The sequence below is a fragment of the Salvelinus namaycush genome, unplaced genomic scaffold (genome assembly GCF_016432855.1).
Source record: "Salvelinus namaycush isolate Seneca unplaced genomic scaffold, SaNama_1.0 Scaffold11, whole genome shotgun sequence".
Lineage (NCBI taxonomy): Eukaryota > Metazoa > Chordata > Actinopteri > Salmoniformes > Salmonidae > Salvelinus > Salvelinus namaycush.
Genome location: NW_024057786.1, coordinates 368,016 through 384,016, shown reverse-complemented (window position 1 = coordinate 384,016; position 16,001 = coordinate 368,016). Strand labels below are relative to the sequence as shown.

At 45.8% G+C, this 16,001-nt stretch overlaps 1 protein-coding gene across 2 annotated transcripts in view; it reads right to left on the bottom strand.

Moving 5' to 3' along the window:
- The window catches only part of LOC120035710 (DNA damage-binding protein 2-like), a 32,049-nt gene that overhangs the window by 12,695 nt on the left and 3,353 nt on the right, over positions 1–16,001 (bottom strand). Inside the window, exons 4-5 of one of the 2 annotated variants that reach the window (XM_038982275.1) lie at positions 7,678–7,869; positions 4,528–4,673 (exon numbers count right to left, since the gene is read on the bottom strand). In XM_038982275.1, the coding sequence (XP_038838203.1) occupies positions 4,528–4,673; positions 7,678–7,869 (338 nt within the window). The remainder of the gene's footprint in view (positions 1–4,527; positions 4,674–7,677; positions 7,870–16,001) is intronic. The other variant, XM_038982274.1, reaches the window with a different exon arrangement.

The following is a 16,001-nucleotide window of genomic DNA, read 5'->3' as shown; positions in this document are numbered from 1 at the left end:
AGCCCTATTCCCTATATAGGGCACTACTTTAGACCAGAGCCCTATTCCCTATATAGGGCACTACTTTAGACCAGAGCCCTATATATTACACTACTTTAGACCAGAGCCCTATATAGTGCCCTACTTTAGACCAGAGCCCTATTCCCTATATAGTGCACTACTTTAGACCAGAGCCCTATATAGTGCCCTACTTTAGACCAGAGCCCTATTCCCTATATAGTGCACTACTTTAGACCAGAGCCCTATATAGTGCACTACTTTAGACCAGAGCCCTATATAGTGCCCTACTTTAGACCAGAGCCCTATATAGTGCACTACTTTAGACCAGAGCCCTATTCCCTATATAGGGCACTACTTTAGACCAGAGCCCTATTCCCTATATAGGGCACTACTTTAGACCAGAGCCCTATATATTACACTACTTTAGACCAGAGCCCTATATAGTGCCCTACTTTAGAACAGAGCCCTATTCCCTATATAGTGCACTACTTTAGACCAGAGCCCTATATAGTACACTACTTTAGACCAGGGCCCTATATAGTGCCCTACTTTAGACCAGAGCCCTACATAGTGCCCTACTTTAGACCAGAGCCCTACATAGTGCCCTACTTTAGACCAGAGCCCTACATAGTGCCCTACTTTAGACCAGAGCCCTATTCCCTATATAGTGCCCTACTTTAGACCAGAGCCCTATATAGTGCCCTACTTTAGACCAGAGCCCTATATAGTGCCCTACTTTAGACCAGAGCCCTATTCCCTATATAGTGCCCTACTTTAGACCAGAGCCCTATATAGTGCCCTACTTTAGACCAGAGCCCTATATAGTGCCCTACTTTAGACCAGAGCCCTATTCCCTATATAGTGCCCTACTTTAGACCAGAGCCCTATATAGTGCCCTACTTTAGACCAGAGCCCTATATAGTTCCCTACTTTAGACCAGAGCCCTATATAGTGCCCTACTTTAGACCAGAGCCCTATATAGTGCACTACTTTAGACCAGAGCCCTATATAGTGCCCTACTTTAGACCAGAGCCCTATATAGTGCCCTACTTTAGACCAGAGCCCTATATAGTGCCCTACTTTAGACCAGAGCCCTATATAGTACACTACTTTAGACCAGAGCCCTATATAGTGCACTACTTTAGACCAGAGCCCTATATAGTGCACTACTTTAGACCAGAGCCCTATATAGTGCACTACTTTAGACCAGAGCCCTATATAGTGCACTACTTTAGACCAGAGCCCTATATAATGCACTACTTTAGACCAGAGCCCTATATAGTACACTACTTTAGACCAGGGCCCTATTCCCTATATAGTGCACTACTTTGGACTAGAGCCCTATTCCCTATATAGTGCACTACTTTTGACCAGAGCCCTATTCCCTATATAGTGCACTACTTTGGACTAGAGCAGGGCCGATACCAGAAGGGTGAAACTCGTTAGTACCATGACAATGAAACAACACTAAGAGGTTATAACATCTTTATGAAAACAGCCCTGTTGTTGGAAACACTAAGAGGTTATAACATCTTTAGGGAAACAGCCCTGTTGTTGGAAACAACACTAAGAGGTTATAACGTCTTTATGAAAACAGCCCTGTTGTTGGAAACAACACTAAGAGGTTATAACATCTTTATGAAAACAGCCCTGTTGTTGGAAACAAACACTAAGAGGTTATAACGTCTTTATGAAAACAGCCCTGTTGTTGGAAACAAACACTAAGAGGTTATAACATCTTTATGAAAACAGCCCTGTTGTTGGAAACAACACTAAGAGGTTATAACATCTTTATGAAAACAGCCCTGTTGTTGGAAACAAACACTAAGAGGTTATAACGTCTTTATGAAAACAGCCCTGTTGTTGGAAACAACACTAAGAGGTTATAACGTCTTTATGAAAACAGCCCTGTTGTTGGAAACAACACTAAGAGGTTATAACATCTTTATGAAAACAGCCCTGTTGTTGGAAACAAACACTAAGAGGTTATAACGTCTTTAGGGAAACAACACTAAGAGGTTATAACGTCTTTAGGAAACAACACTAAGAGGTTATAACATCTTTATGAAAACAGCCCTGTTGTTGGAAACAACACTAAGAGGTTATAACATCTTTATGAAAACAGCCCTGTTGTTGGAAACAACACTAAGAGGTTATAACGTCTCTATGGAAACAACACTAAGAGGTTATAACATCTTTATGAAAACAGCCCTGTTGTTGGAAACAACACTAAGTGGTTATAACGTCTTTATGGAAACAACACTAAGAGGTTATAACATCTTTATGAAAACAGCCCTGTTGTTGGAAACAAACACTAAGAGGTTATAACGTCTTTATGAAAACAGCCCTGTTCTTGGAAACAACACTAAGAGGTTATAACGTCTCTATGGAAACAACACTAAGAGGTTATAACATCTTTATGAAAACAGCCCTGTTGTTGGAAACAACACTAAGAGGTTATAACGTCTTTAGGGAAACAACACTAAGAGGTTATAACATCTTTATGAAAACAGCCCTGTTGTTGGAAACAACACTAAGAGGTTATAACATCTTTATGAAAACAGCCCTGTTGTTGGAAACAACACTAAGAGGTTATAACGTCTTTATGAAAACAGCCCTGTTGTTGGAAACAACACTAAGAGGTTATAACATCTTTATGAAAACAGCCCTGTTGTTGGAAACAACACTAAGAGGTTATAACATCTTTATGAAAACAGCCCTGTTGTTGGAAACAACACTAAGAGGTTATAACGTCTTTATGAAAACAGCCCTGTTGTTGGAAACAACACTAAGAGGTTATAACATCTTTAGGAAAACAGCCCTGTTGTTGGAAACAACACTAAGAGGTTATAACATCTTTATGAAAACAGCCCTGTTGTTGGAAACAAACACTAAGAGGTTATAACGTCTTTATGAAAACAGCCCTGTTGTTGGAAACAGCACTAAGAGGTTATAACATCTTTAGGGAAACAGCCCTGTTGTTGGAAACAACACTAAGAGGTTATAACGTCTTTATGAAAACAGCCCTGTTGTTGGAAACAACACTAAGAGGTTATAACATCTCTATGGAAACAACACTAAGAGGTTATAACGTCTCTATGGAAACAACACTAAGTGGATGATTAAAGGACCAAAGAGTTTGGTCTGCTTCCTGGTTTCATTTCTGACATGGAAAAGAATATTGCAATACTAGTATTCCCCCACTCGACTTTTACCTTATGGGCCCTGGTCAAAGTAGTGCACTAAATAGGGAATAGGTCTAAAGTAGGGCACTATATAGGGAATAGGGCTCTGGTCTAAAGTAGTGCACTAAATAGGGAATAGGGCTCTGGTCTAAAGCAGTGCACTAAATAGGGAATAGGGCTCTGGTCTAAAGTAGTGCACTAAATAGGGAATAGGGCCCTGGTCAAAAGCAGTGCACTAAATAGGGAATAAGGGTCTGGTCTAAAGTAGTGCACTATATAGGGAATAGGGGTCTAAAGTAGGGCACTATATAGGGAATAGGGCCCTGGTCAAAAGCAGTGCACTAAATAGGGAATAGGGCTCTGGTCTAAAGTAGGGCACTATATAGGGAATAGGGCCCTGGTCAAAAGCAGTGCACTAAATAGGGAATAGGGCTCTGGTCTAAAGTAGGGCACTATATAGGGAATAGGGCTCTGGTCTATAGTAGTGCACTATATAGGGAATAGGGCTCTGGTCTAAAGTAGTGCACTAAATAGGGAATAGGGCTCTGGTCTAAAGTAGTGCACTAAATAGGGAATAGGGCTCTGGTGTAAAGCAGTGCACTAAATAGGGAATAGGGCTCTGGTCTAAAGTAGTGCACTAAATAGGGAATAGGGCCCTGGTCAAAAGCAGTGCACTAAATAGGGAATAAGGGTCTGGTCTAAAGTAGTGCACTATATAGGGAATAGGGGTCTAAAGTAGTGCACTATATAGGGAATAGGGCCCTGGTCAAAAGGGCACTAAATAGGGAATAGGGCCCTGGTCTAAAGTAGTGCACTAAATAGGGAATAGGGCTCTGGTCTAAAGTAGTGCACTAAATAGGGAATAGGGCTCTGGTCTAAAGTAGTGCACTAAATAGGGAATAGGGCCCTGGTCAAAAGCAGTGCACTAAATAGGGAATAAGGGTCTGGTCTAAAGTAGTGCACTATATAGGGAATAGGGGTCTAAAGTAGGGCACTATATAGGGAATAGGGCCCTGGTCAAAAGGGCACTAAATAGGGAATATGGCTCTGGTCTAAAGTAGGGCACTATATAGGGAATAGGGCCCTGGTCAAAAGCAGTGCACTATATAGGGAATAGGGCCCTGGTCAAAAGCAGTGCACTAAATAGGGAATAAAGGTCTAAAGTAGGGCACTAAATAGGGAATAAGAGTCTAAAGTAGGGCACTAAAAAGGGAATAAGAATCTAAAGTAGGGCACTAAATAGGGAATAAGAGTCTAAAGTAGGGCACTAAATAGGGAATAAGAGTCTAAAGTAGGGCACTAACTAAATAGAGTGCCGTTTGGGACAAGTCCCGTCTCTTACTCCCATGTCTCTGTGTTGGTAAACACGCGGAGAGTGGTCCCATTGAAATCCTGCAGCGAGGTGGTTCCCCTGACAGATGAGGTGAACAGCTGAGTTGAGTTGTACGGGTTAAACTTCAGAGCTGTAATAGAGCCTCCAGGACCAACCTGCGTAAAACACACAGGAGGAGAGACTGGTCCCAAATCACATCCGATTCCCAATTTAGTGCACTACTTTTGACCAGAGCCCCGGACGACAGAGCCCCGGTCGACAGAGCCCCGGACGAAAGTAGTGCACTAAATGAGAAATGGGGTGCCATTTGGGACTCATACAACGTAGACCCGATACGTAGACCCGATACTATAGGATACGGAGACCCAATACGTAGATCGAATACGTAGACCCGATACGTAGATCGAATACGTAGACCCGATACGTAGATCGGATACGTAGACCCGATACGTAGATAGGATACGTAGACCCGATACGTAGATAGGATACGTAGACCCGATACGTAGACCCGATACGTAGACCCGATACGTAGACCCGATACGTAGACCCGATACGTAGATCGGATACGTAGACCCGATACGTAGATCGGATACGTAGACCCGATACGTAGACCGGATACGTAGACCCGATACGTAGATCGGATACGTAGACCCGATACTATCGAATACGTAGATCGGATACGTAGACCCGATACGTAGATCGGATACGTAGACCCGATACGTAGACCCGATACTATAGGATACGGAGACCCGATACGTAGATAGGATACGTAGACCCGATACGTAGATAGGATACGTAGACCCGATACGTAGATAGGATACGTAGACCCGATACGTAGATAGGATACGTAGACCCGATACTATCGGATAAGTAGACCCGATACGTAGATGGGATACGTAGACCCGATACGTAGACCCGATACGTAGACCCGATACGTAGACCGGATACGTAGACCCGATACGTAGACCCGATCCTATCGGATACGTAGACCCGATACGTAGATGGGATACGTAGACCCGATACGTAGACCCGATACGTAGACCGGATACGTAGACCCGATACGTAGACCCGATCCTATCGGATACGTAGACCCGATCCTATCGGATACGTAGACCCGATCCTATCGGATACGTAGACCCGATCCTATCGGATACGTAGACCCGATCCTATCGGATACGTAGACCCGATCCTATCGGATACGTAGACCCGATCCTATCGGATACGTAGACCCGATACGTAGACCCGATACGTAGACCCGGTCCTATCGGATACGTAGACCCGGTCCTATCGGATACGTAGACCCGGTCCTATCGGATACGTAGACCCGGTCCTATCGGATGCGTAGACCCGGTCCTATCGGATGCGTAGACCCGATCCTATCGGATGCGTAGACCCGATCCTATCGGATGCGTAGACCCGATCCTATCGGATGCGTAGACCCGATCCTATCGGATGCGTAGACCCGATCCTATCGGATACGTAGACCCGATACGTAGACCCGATACGTAGACCCGATACGTAGACCCGATCCTATCGGATAAGTAGACCCGATACGTAGACCCGATCCTATCGGATACGTAGACCCGATACTATAGGATACGTAGACCCGGTCCTATCGGATACGTAGACCCGGTCCTATCGGATGCGTAGACCCGATCCTATCGGATGCGTAGACCCGATCCTATCGGATGCGTAGACCCGATCCTATCGGATGCGTAGACCCGATCCTATCGGATGCGTAGACCCGATCCTATCGGATACGTAGACCCGATACGTAGACCCGATACGTAGACCCGATACGTAGACCCGATCCTATCGGATAAGTAGACCCGATACGTAGACCCGATCCTATCGGATACGTAGACCCGATACTATAGGATACGTAGACTTATTACTATCGGTATGTGTCGTATGTTAAGCATACTATCAATACTGTGTGGGGACGGTTGATGTTAAAAGGGATTTCAAAGTCAAATGTTATTGAAAATATGATCGATTACGGTGTTCCTAAACAGTAACACAGACCGATTTAAACTATTGATTACGGTGTTCCGATTTAAACTATTGATTAGAGTTGTCCGGTTTAAACAGATTTAAACTATTGATTACAGTGTTCCGATTTAAACTATTGATTACAGTGTTCCGATTTAAACTGATTTAAACTATTGATTACAGTGTTCTGATATAAACAGATTTAAACTATTGATTACAGTGTTCTGATATAAACAGATTTAAACTATTGATTACAGTGTTCTGATATAAACTATTGATTACAGTGTTCTGATTTAAACTATTGATTACAGTGTTCCGATTTAAACTATTGATTACAGTGTTCCGATTTAAACTATTGATTACAGTGTTCCGATTTAAACTATTGATTACAGTGTTCCGATTTAAACTATTGATTACAGTGTTCCGATTTAAACAGATTTAAACTATTGATTACAGTGTTCTAATTTAAACTATTGATTACAGTGTTCCGATTTAAACTATTGATTACAGTGTTCCGGTTTAAACAGATTTAAACTATTGATTACAGTGTTCCGGTTTAAACAGATTTAAACTATTGATTACAGTGTTCCGATGTAAACAGATTTAAACTATTGATTACAGTGTTCCGATTTAAACAGATTTAAACTATTGATTACAGTGTTCTAATTTAAACTATTGATTACAGTGTTCCGGTTTAAACAGATTTAAACTATTGATTACAGTGTTCTAATTTAAACTATTGATTAGTGTTCTAATTTAAACTATTGATTACAGTGTTCCGATTTAAACAGATTTAAACTATTGATTACAGTGTTCCGATTTAAACTATTGATTACAGTGTTCCGATTTAAACAGATTTAAACTATTGATTACAGTGTTCCGATTTAAACAGATTTAAACTATTGATTACAGTGTTCTGATATAAACAGATTTAAACTATTGATTACAGTGTTCTGATATAAACAGATTTAAACTATTGATTACAGTGTTCCGATTTAAACAGATTTAAACTATTGTATTATTTGTGTATCATCCTGAACATCTAGGTACACAACAGTCAAACGAGAAAACGAATAAGCATGCACTGATTAGTAACCCATCGGCCAATGGCGTCGCTGGTTGTAACGATGGAACCTGTCTTTCCAGATGTGTATCAGGCATTCTCACCCCTTGTATGAAGCTGGTCTTGTTGAGCACGCTGTAGTCCCAGAGGACCACGTCTCCTCCCTTGGAGCCGACCGCCAGCGTGGTGGGGTGTGAGGGGTGCCACCCCAGACAGGTGACCCGCCGGTCAAACGGACTGGCTGTACGGTGGAGCTTATAGGAGGACAGGGAACGTACAAACGGCTCCTGGAGACACTGGGGAGGGAAATAAGATATCATGTACTAATGATTATGATGATGATGATAATGCCAAGAAAAGAGTTTGTTAGACCCTCAATTTCTTCTTTTAGTCCCGGTTAAAGCATCTTTAAGGCTCTGTTCGTCGTTAGAACCTTCGTAGGAACATCGTTAAATCTCTGAGCTGTTTCCCAAATCCATCGTAGTCAAAACGGCCTGCCTCAGACCACTCGTAGCTATGTGCGTCAATCGATGCTTCTTTCTGTTGCCCTCCCTCGTCACTTTATACACAGAAGATCTCGGCTAAACATAGAATCACATGGTTTATCCGTCTCTCTGTGACCGCCGGTGACTTCAGAACAAAGTCGACTACAAATACAAAGTTGCCAATGTCTTTGCAATTGATACAAACAAAGCGACGTATAAAAATATGCTTAAAATATAAACAATACGCTATAGGCTTATTTCAATTATATTGAAATACATTTCATGATTAATCGAGTTCTATTTTACAACTTGTACTCTACTGTCTGCAAAGTCTCAGTATATATATATATATATATTTTTTTTTAAAATAAATTTTATCCCATTTTCTCCCCAATTTTCGTGGTATCCAATCGCTAGTAATTACTATCTTGTCTCATCGCTACAACTCCCGTACGGGCTCGGGAGAGACGAAGGTCGAAAGCCATGCGTCCTCCGAAGCACAACCCAACCAAGCAGCACTGCTTCTTAACACAGCGCGCCTCCAACCCGGAACCCAGAGACTCTGGTGGCGCAGCTAGCACTGCGATGCAGTGCCCTAGACCACTGCGCCACCCGGGAGGCCCCATCTCAGTATATTTTATGACGTGTCGCCTAAAGTGCTCAATGATCTGCCAAATCTGTGATTTTTATTGAGTAAACATTAGAATCAGCGGCCTCAGTATTTGCAGCCGCCGGTGGTAATATCTCTCTAGGAGCTGATCCGTGGTCAGTATTGTGATAATAATTCTGATGTTCAGGTCAGATTTGAATGGAGAAAGCTGATCTGAGAGCAGTGTCCTCTCTGCCAGGTGTTTCACGTTACATCTTCTGGCCGTTGTAGCGAAGATGCATCGTTAAAACAACAGGAAGAAGAAGATCCATCACTGTCGGGAAACCGGGCCCTGGGCGATTGTGGACTCCTATCTAGGTGAGCCCTACACCTGCCTCCCCCCTCTAACCACTAGTCTACCTACCTCCCTCCTCTAACCACTAGCCCTGGGCGATTGTGGACTCCTATCTAGGTGAGCCCTACACCTGCCTCCCCCCTCTAACCACTAGTCTACCTGCCTCCCCCCTCTAACCACTAGTCTACCTGCCTCCCCCCTCTAACCACTAGTCTACCTGCCTCCCCCCTCTAACCACTAGTCTACCTGCCTCCCCCCTCTAACCACTAGTCTACCTACCTCCCCCCTCTAACCACTAGCCCTGGGCGATTGTGGACTCCTATCTAGGTGAGCCCTACACTAGCCTGGTCTTGGAAGTCAAATTGTTGTGAGACATGCTGCTGCTTTATCATGTCATTAGGCTACCTGGGGCGGCAGGTAGTCTAGTGGTTAGAGTGTAGGGGCGGCAGGTAGCCTAGTGGTTAGAGTGTAGAGGCGGCAGGTAGACTAGTGGTTAGAGTGTAGAGGCGGCAGGTAGCCTAGTAGTTAGAGTGTAGAGGTGGCAGGTAGCCTAGTGGTTAGAGTGTAGAGGTGGCAGGTGGCAGGTAATCTAGTAGTTAGAGTGTAGAGGTGGCAGGTAGCCTAGTGGTTAGAGTGTAGAGGTGGCAGGTAGTCTAGTGGTTAGAGTGTAGAGGTGGCAGGTAATCTAGTGGTTAGAGTGTAGAGGTGGCAGGTAACCTAGTGGTTAGAGTGTAGAGGCGGCAGGTAGACTAGTGGTTAGAGTGTAGAGGTGGCAGGTAGTCTAGTGGTTAGAGTGTAGAGGTGGCAGGTAATCTAGTGGTTAGAGTGTAGAGGTGGCAGGTAGTCTAGTGGTTAGAGTGTAGAGGTGGCAGGTAGCCTAGTGGTTAGAGTGTAGAGGTGGCAGGTAGTCTAGTGGTTAGAGTGTAGAGGTGGCAGGTACTCTAGTGGTTAGAGTGTAGAGGAGGCAGGTAGTCTAGTGGTTAGAGTGTAGGGGCGGCAGGTAGCCTAGTGGTTAGAGTGTAGAGGCGGCAGGTAGCCTAGTAGTTAGAGTGTAGAGGTGGCAGGTAGCCTAGTGGTTAGAGTGTAGAGGTGGCAGGTAGCCTAGTGGTTAGAGTGTAGAGGTGGCAGGTGGCAGGTAATCTAGTAGTTAGAGTGTAGAGGTGGCAGGTAGCCTAGTGGTTAGAGTGTAGAGGTGGCAGGTAGTCTAGTGGTTAGAGTGTAGAGGTGGCAGGTAATCTAGTGGTTAGAGTGTAGAGGTGGCAGGTAACCTAGTGGTTAGAGTGTAGAGGTGGCAGGTAATCTAGTGGTTAGAGTGTAGAGGTGGCAGGTAGTCTAGTGGTTAGAGTGTAGAGGTGGCAGGTAGCCTAGTGGTTAGAGTGTAGAGGTGGCAGGTAGCCTAGTGGTTAGAGTGTAGAGGTGGCAGGTAGTCTAGTGGTTAGAGTGTAGAGGTGGCAGGTAGTCTAGTGGTTAGAGTGTAGAAGTGGCAGGTAGCCTAGTGGTTAGAGTGTAGAGGTGGCAGGTAGTCTAGTGGTTAGAGTGTAGAAGTGGCAGGTAGCCTAGTGGTTAGAGTGTAGAAGTGGCAGGTAGCCTAGTGGTTAGAGTGTATAGGTGGCAGGTAGTCTAGTGGTTAGAGTGTAGAGGTGGCAGGTAATCTAGTGGTTAGAGTGTAGAGGTGGCAGGTAGACTAGTGGTTAGAGTGTAGAGGTGGCAGGTAGACTAGTGGTTAGAGTGTAGAGGTGGCAGGTAGTCTAGTGGTTAGAGTGTAGAGGTGGCAGGTAGCCTAGTGGTTAGAGTGTAGAGGTGGCAGGTAGCCTAGTGGTTAGAGTGTAGAGGTGGCAGGTAGTCTAGTGGTTAGAGTGTAGAGGTGGCAGGTAGTCTAGTGGTTAGAGTGTAGAGGTGGCAGGTAGCCTAGTGGTTAGAGTGTAGAGGTGACAGGTAGACTAGTGGTTAGAGTGTAGAGGTGGCAGGTAGTCTAGTGGTTAGAGTGTAGAGGTGGCAGGTAGTGTAGTTGTTAGAGTGTAGAGGTGGCAGGTAGTCTAGTGGTTAGAGTGTAGAGGTGGCAGGTAGCCTAGTGGTTAGAGTGTAGAGGTGGCAGGTAGTCTAGTGGTTAGAGTGTAGAGGTGGCAGGTAGTCTAGTGGTTAGAGTGTAGAAGTGGCAGGTAGCCTAGTGGTTAGAGTGTAGAGGTGGCAGGTAGTCTAGTGGTTAGAGTGTAGAAGTGGCAGGTAGCCTAGTGGTTAGAGTGTATAGGTGGCAGGTAGTCTAGTGGTTAGAGTGTAGAGGTGGCAGGTAATCTAGTGGTTAGAGTGTAGAGGCGGCAGGTAATCTAGTGGCTTATCATGTCATTAGGCTACCTGGGGCGGTAGGAAGACTAGTGGTTAAAATGTTGGACTAATAACCGAAAGGTTGCTAGATCGAATCCCCGAGCTGACAAGGTAGAAATAAACCTGTCATTCTGCCCCCTGAACAAGGCAGTTAACCCACTATTTCCCGGTAGGCCGTCATTGTAAATAAGAATTTGTTCTTAAAACTGACTTGCCTAGTTAAATAAAGGTAAAAAAGTAAAAACATTATTCAGCTGTTGGGACATCTCTTTAAATATATACTATTTTACAGTTTTATATCACCAATCAGTAGGTACTGTTCCCTAGTCACCCTACTAGCTGTCACCCTACTAGCTGTCACCCTACTAGCTGTCAGACACCACTGTTCCCTAGTCACCCTACTAGCTGTCACCCTACCAGCTGTCACCCTACCAGCTGTCACCCTACTAGCTGTCAGACACTACTGTTCCCTAGTCACCCTACTAGCTGTCACCCTACTAGCTGTCAGACACTACAGTTCCCTAGTCACCCTACTAGCTGTCACCCTACTAGCTGTCACCCTACTAGCTGTCACCCTACTAGCTGTCACCCTACTAGCTGTCAGACACCACTGTTCCCTAGTCACCCTACTAGCTGTCACCCTACTAGCTGTCAGACACTACTGTTCCCTAGTCACCCTACTAGCTGTCACCCTACTAGCTGTCACCCTACTAGCTGTCAGACACCACTGTTCCCTAGTCACCCTACTAGCTGTCAGACACTACTGTTCCCTAGTCACCCTACTAGCTGTCACCCTACTAGCTGTCACCCTACTAGCTGTCACCCTACTAGCTGTCACCCTACTAGCTGTCACCCTACTAGCTGTCACCCTACTAGCTGTCAGACACCACTGTTCCCTAGTCACCCTACTAGCTGTCACCCTACTAGCTGTCAGACACTACTGTTCCCTAGTCACCCTACTAGCTGTCAGACACTAATGTTCCCTAGTCACCCTACTAGCTGTCAGACACTACTGTTCCCTAGTCACCCTACTAGCTGTCACCCTACTAGCTGTCAGACACTACTGTTCCCTAGTCACCCTACTAGCTGTCAGACACTACTGTTCCCTAGTCACCCTACTAGCTGTCACCCTACTAGCTGTCAGACACTACTGTTCCCTAGTCACCCTACTAGCTGTCAGACACTAATGTTCCCTAGTCACCCTACTAGCTGTCAGACACTACTGTTCCCTAGTCACCCTACTAGCTGTCAGACACTAATGTTCCCTAGTCACCCTACTAGCTGTCAGACACTAATGTTCCCTAGTCACCCTACTAGCTGTCAGACACCACTGTTCCCTAGTCACCCTACTAGCTGTCAGACACTACTGTTCCCTAGTCACCCTACTAGCTGTCAGACACTAATGTTCCCTAGTCACCCTACTAGCTGTCAGACACTACTGTTCCCTAGTCACCCTACTAGCTGTCAGACACTACTGTTCCCTAGTCACCCTACTAGCTGTCAGACACTACTGTTCCCTAGTCACCCTACTAGCTGTCAGACACTAATGTTCCCTAGTCACCCTACTAGCTGTCAGACACTACTGTTCCCTAGTCACCCTACTAGCTGTCAGACACTAATGTTCCCTAGTCACCCTACTAGCTGTCAGACACTACTGTTCCCTAGTCACCCTACTAGCTGTCAGACACTACTGTTCCCTAGTCACCCTACTAGCTGTCAGACACTACCGTTCCCTAGTCACCCTACTAGCTGTCAGACACTACTGTTCCCTAGTCACCCTACTAGCTGTCAGACACTACTGTTCCCTAGTCACCCTACTAGCTGTCACCCTACTAGCTGTCAGACACTACTGTTCCCTAGTCACCCTACCAGCTGTCAGACACTACCGTTCCCTAGTCACCCTACTAGCTGTCAGACACTACTGTTCCCTAGTCACACTACTAGCTGTCAGACACTACTGTTCCCTAGTCACCCTACTAGCTGTCACCCTACTAGCTGTCAGACACTACTGTTCCCTAGTCACACTACTAGCTGTCAGACACTACTGTTCCCTAGTCACCCTACTAGCTGTCAGACACTACTGTTCCCTAGTCACCCTACTAGCTGTCAGACACTACTGTTCCCTAGTCACCCTACTAGCTGTCAGACACTACTGTTCCCTAGTCACCCTACTAGCTGTCAGACACTACTGTTCCCTAGTCACCCTACTAGCTGTCAGACACTACTGTTCCCTAGTCACCCTACTAGCTGTCAGACACTACTGTTCCCTAGTCACCCTACTAGCTGTCAGACACTACTGTTCCCTAGTCACCCTACTAGCTGTCAGACACTACTGTTCCCTAGTCACCCTACTAGCTGTCAGACACTACTGTTCCCTAGTCACCCTACTAGCTGTCAGACACTACTGTTCCCTAGTCACCCTACTAGCTGTCAGACACTACTGTTCCCTAGTCACCCTACTAGCTGTCAGACACTACTGTTCCCTAGTCACCCTACTAGCTGTCAGACACTACTGTTCCCTAGTCACCCTACTAGCTGTCAGACACTACTGTTCCCTAGTCACCCTACTAGCTGTCAGACACTACTGTTCCCTAGTCACCCTACTAGCTGTCAGACACTACTGTTCCCTAGTCACCCTACTAGCTGTCAGACACTACTGTTCCCTAGTCACCCTACTAGCTGTCAGACACTACTGTTCCCTAGTCACCCTACTAGCTGTCAGACACTACTGTTCCCTAGTCACCCTACTAGCTGTCAGACACTACTGTTCCCTAGTCACCCTACTAGCTGTCAGACACTACTGTTCCCTAGTCACCCTACTAGCTGTCAGACACTACTGTTCCCTAGTCACCCTACTAGCTGTCAGACACTACTGTTCCCTAGTCACCCTACTAGCTGTCAGACACTACTGTTCCCTAGTCACACTACTAGCTGTCAGACACTACTGTTCCCTAGTCACCCTACTAGCTGTCAGACACTAATGTTCCCTAGTCACCCTACTAGCTGTCAGACACTACTGTTCCCTAGTCACCCTACTAGCTGTCAGACACTACTGTTCCCTAGTCACCCTACTAGCTGTCAGACACTACTGTTCCCTAGTCACCCTACTAGCTGTCAGACACTACTGTTCCCTAGTCACCCTACTAACTGTCAGACACTACTGTTCCCTAGTCACCCTACTAGCTGTCAGACACTAATGTTCCCTAGTCACCCTACTAGCTGTCAGACACTAATGTTCCCTAGTCACCCTACTAGCTGTCAGACACTACTGTTCCCTAGTCACACTACTAGCTGTCAGACACTACTGTTCCCTAGTCACACTACTAGCTGTCACCCTACTAGCTGTCAGACACTACCGTTCCCTAGTCACACTACTAGCTGTCACCCTACTAGCTGTCAGACACTACTGTTCCCTAGTCACCCTACTAGCTGTCACCCTACTAGCTGTCAGACACTACTGTTCCCTAGTCACCCTACTAGCTGTCAGACACTACTGTTCCCTAGTCACCCTACTAGCTGTCAGACACTACTGTTCCCTAGTCACCCTACTAGCTGTCACCCTACTAGCTGTCAGACACTACTGTTCCCTAGTCACCCTACTAGCTGTCAGACACTACTGTTCCCTAGTCACCCTACTAGCTGTCAGACACTACTGTTCCCTAGTCACCCTACTAGCTGTCACCCTACTAGCTGTCAGACACTAATGTTCCCTAGTCACCCTACTAGCTGTCAGACACTACTGTTCCCTAGTCACCCTACTAGCTGTCACCCTACTAGCTGTCAGACACTACTGTTCCCTAGTCACCCTACTAGCTGTCAGACACTACTGTTCCCTAGTCACCCTACCAGCTGTCAGACACCACTGTTCCCTAGTCACCCTACTAGCTGTCAGACACTACTGTTCCCTAGTCACCCTACTAGCTGTCAGACACTACTGTTCCCTAGTCACCCTACTAGCTGTCAGACACTACTGTTCCCTAGTCACCCTACTAGCTGTCAGACACTACTGTTCCCTAGTCACCCTACTAGCTGTCAGACACTACTGTTCCCTAGTCACACTACTAGCTGTCACCCTACTAGCTGTCAGACACTAATGTTCCCTAGTCACCCTACTAGCTGTCAGACACTACTGTTCCCTAGTCACCCTACTAGCTGTCAGACACTACTGTTCCCTAGTCACCCTACTAGCTGTCAGACACTACTGTTCCCTAGTCACCCTACTAGCTGTCAGACACTACTGTTCCCTAGTCACCCTACTAGCTGTCAGACACTACTGTTCCCTAGTCACCCTACTAGCTGTCAGACACTACTGTTCCCTAGTCACCCTACTAGCTGTCAGACACTAATGTTCCCTAGTCACCCTACTAGCTGTCAGACACTACTGTTCCCTAGTCACCCTACTAGCTGTCAGACACTACCGTTCCCTAGTCACCCTACTAGCTGTCAGACACTAATGTTCCCTAGTCACCCTACTAGCTGTCAGACACCACTGTTCCCTAGTCACCCTACTAGCTGTCACCCTACTAGCTGTCAGACACCACTGTTCCCTAGTCACCCTACTAGCTGTCAAGACACACTAGTCTGACTGTAGTAATGTACCGGTCTCATCTGAGAATGAAGGCTCAGCCCCAGTGTACTCTGGTAAAAGTAGTATACCTGTCTCATCTGAGAATGAAG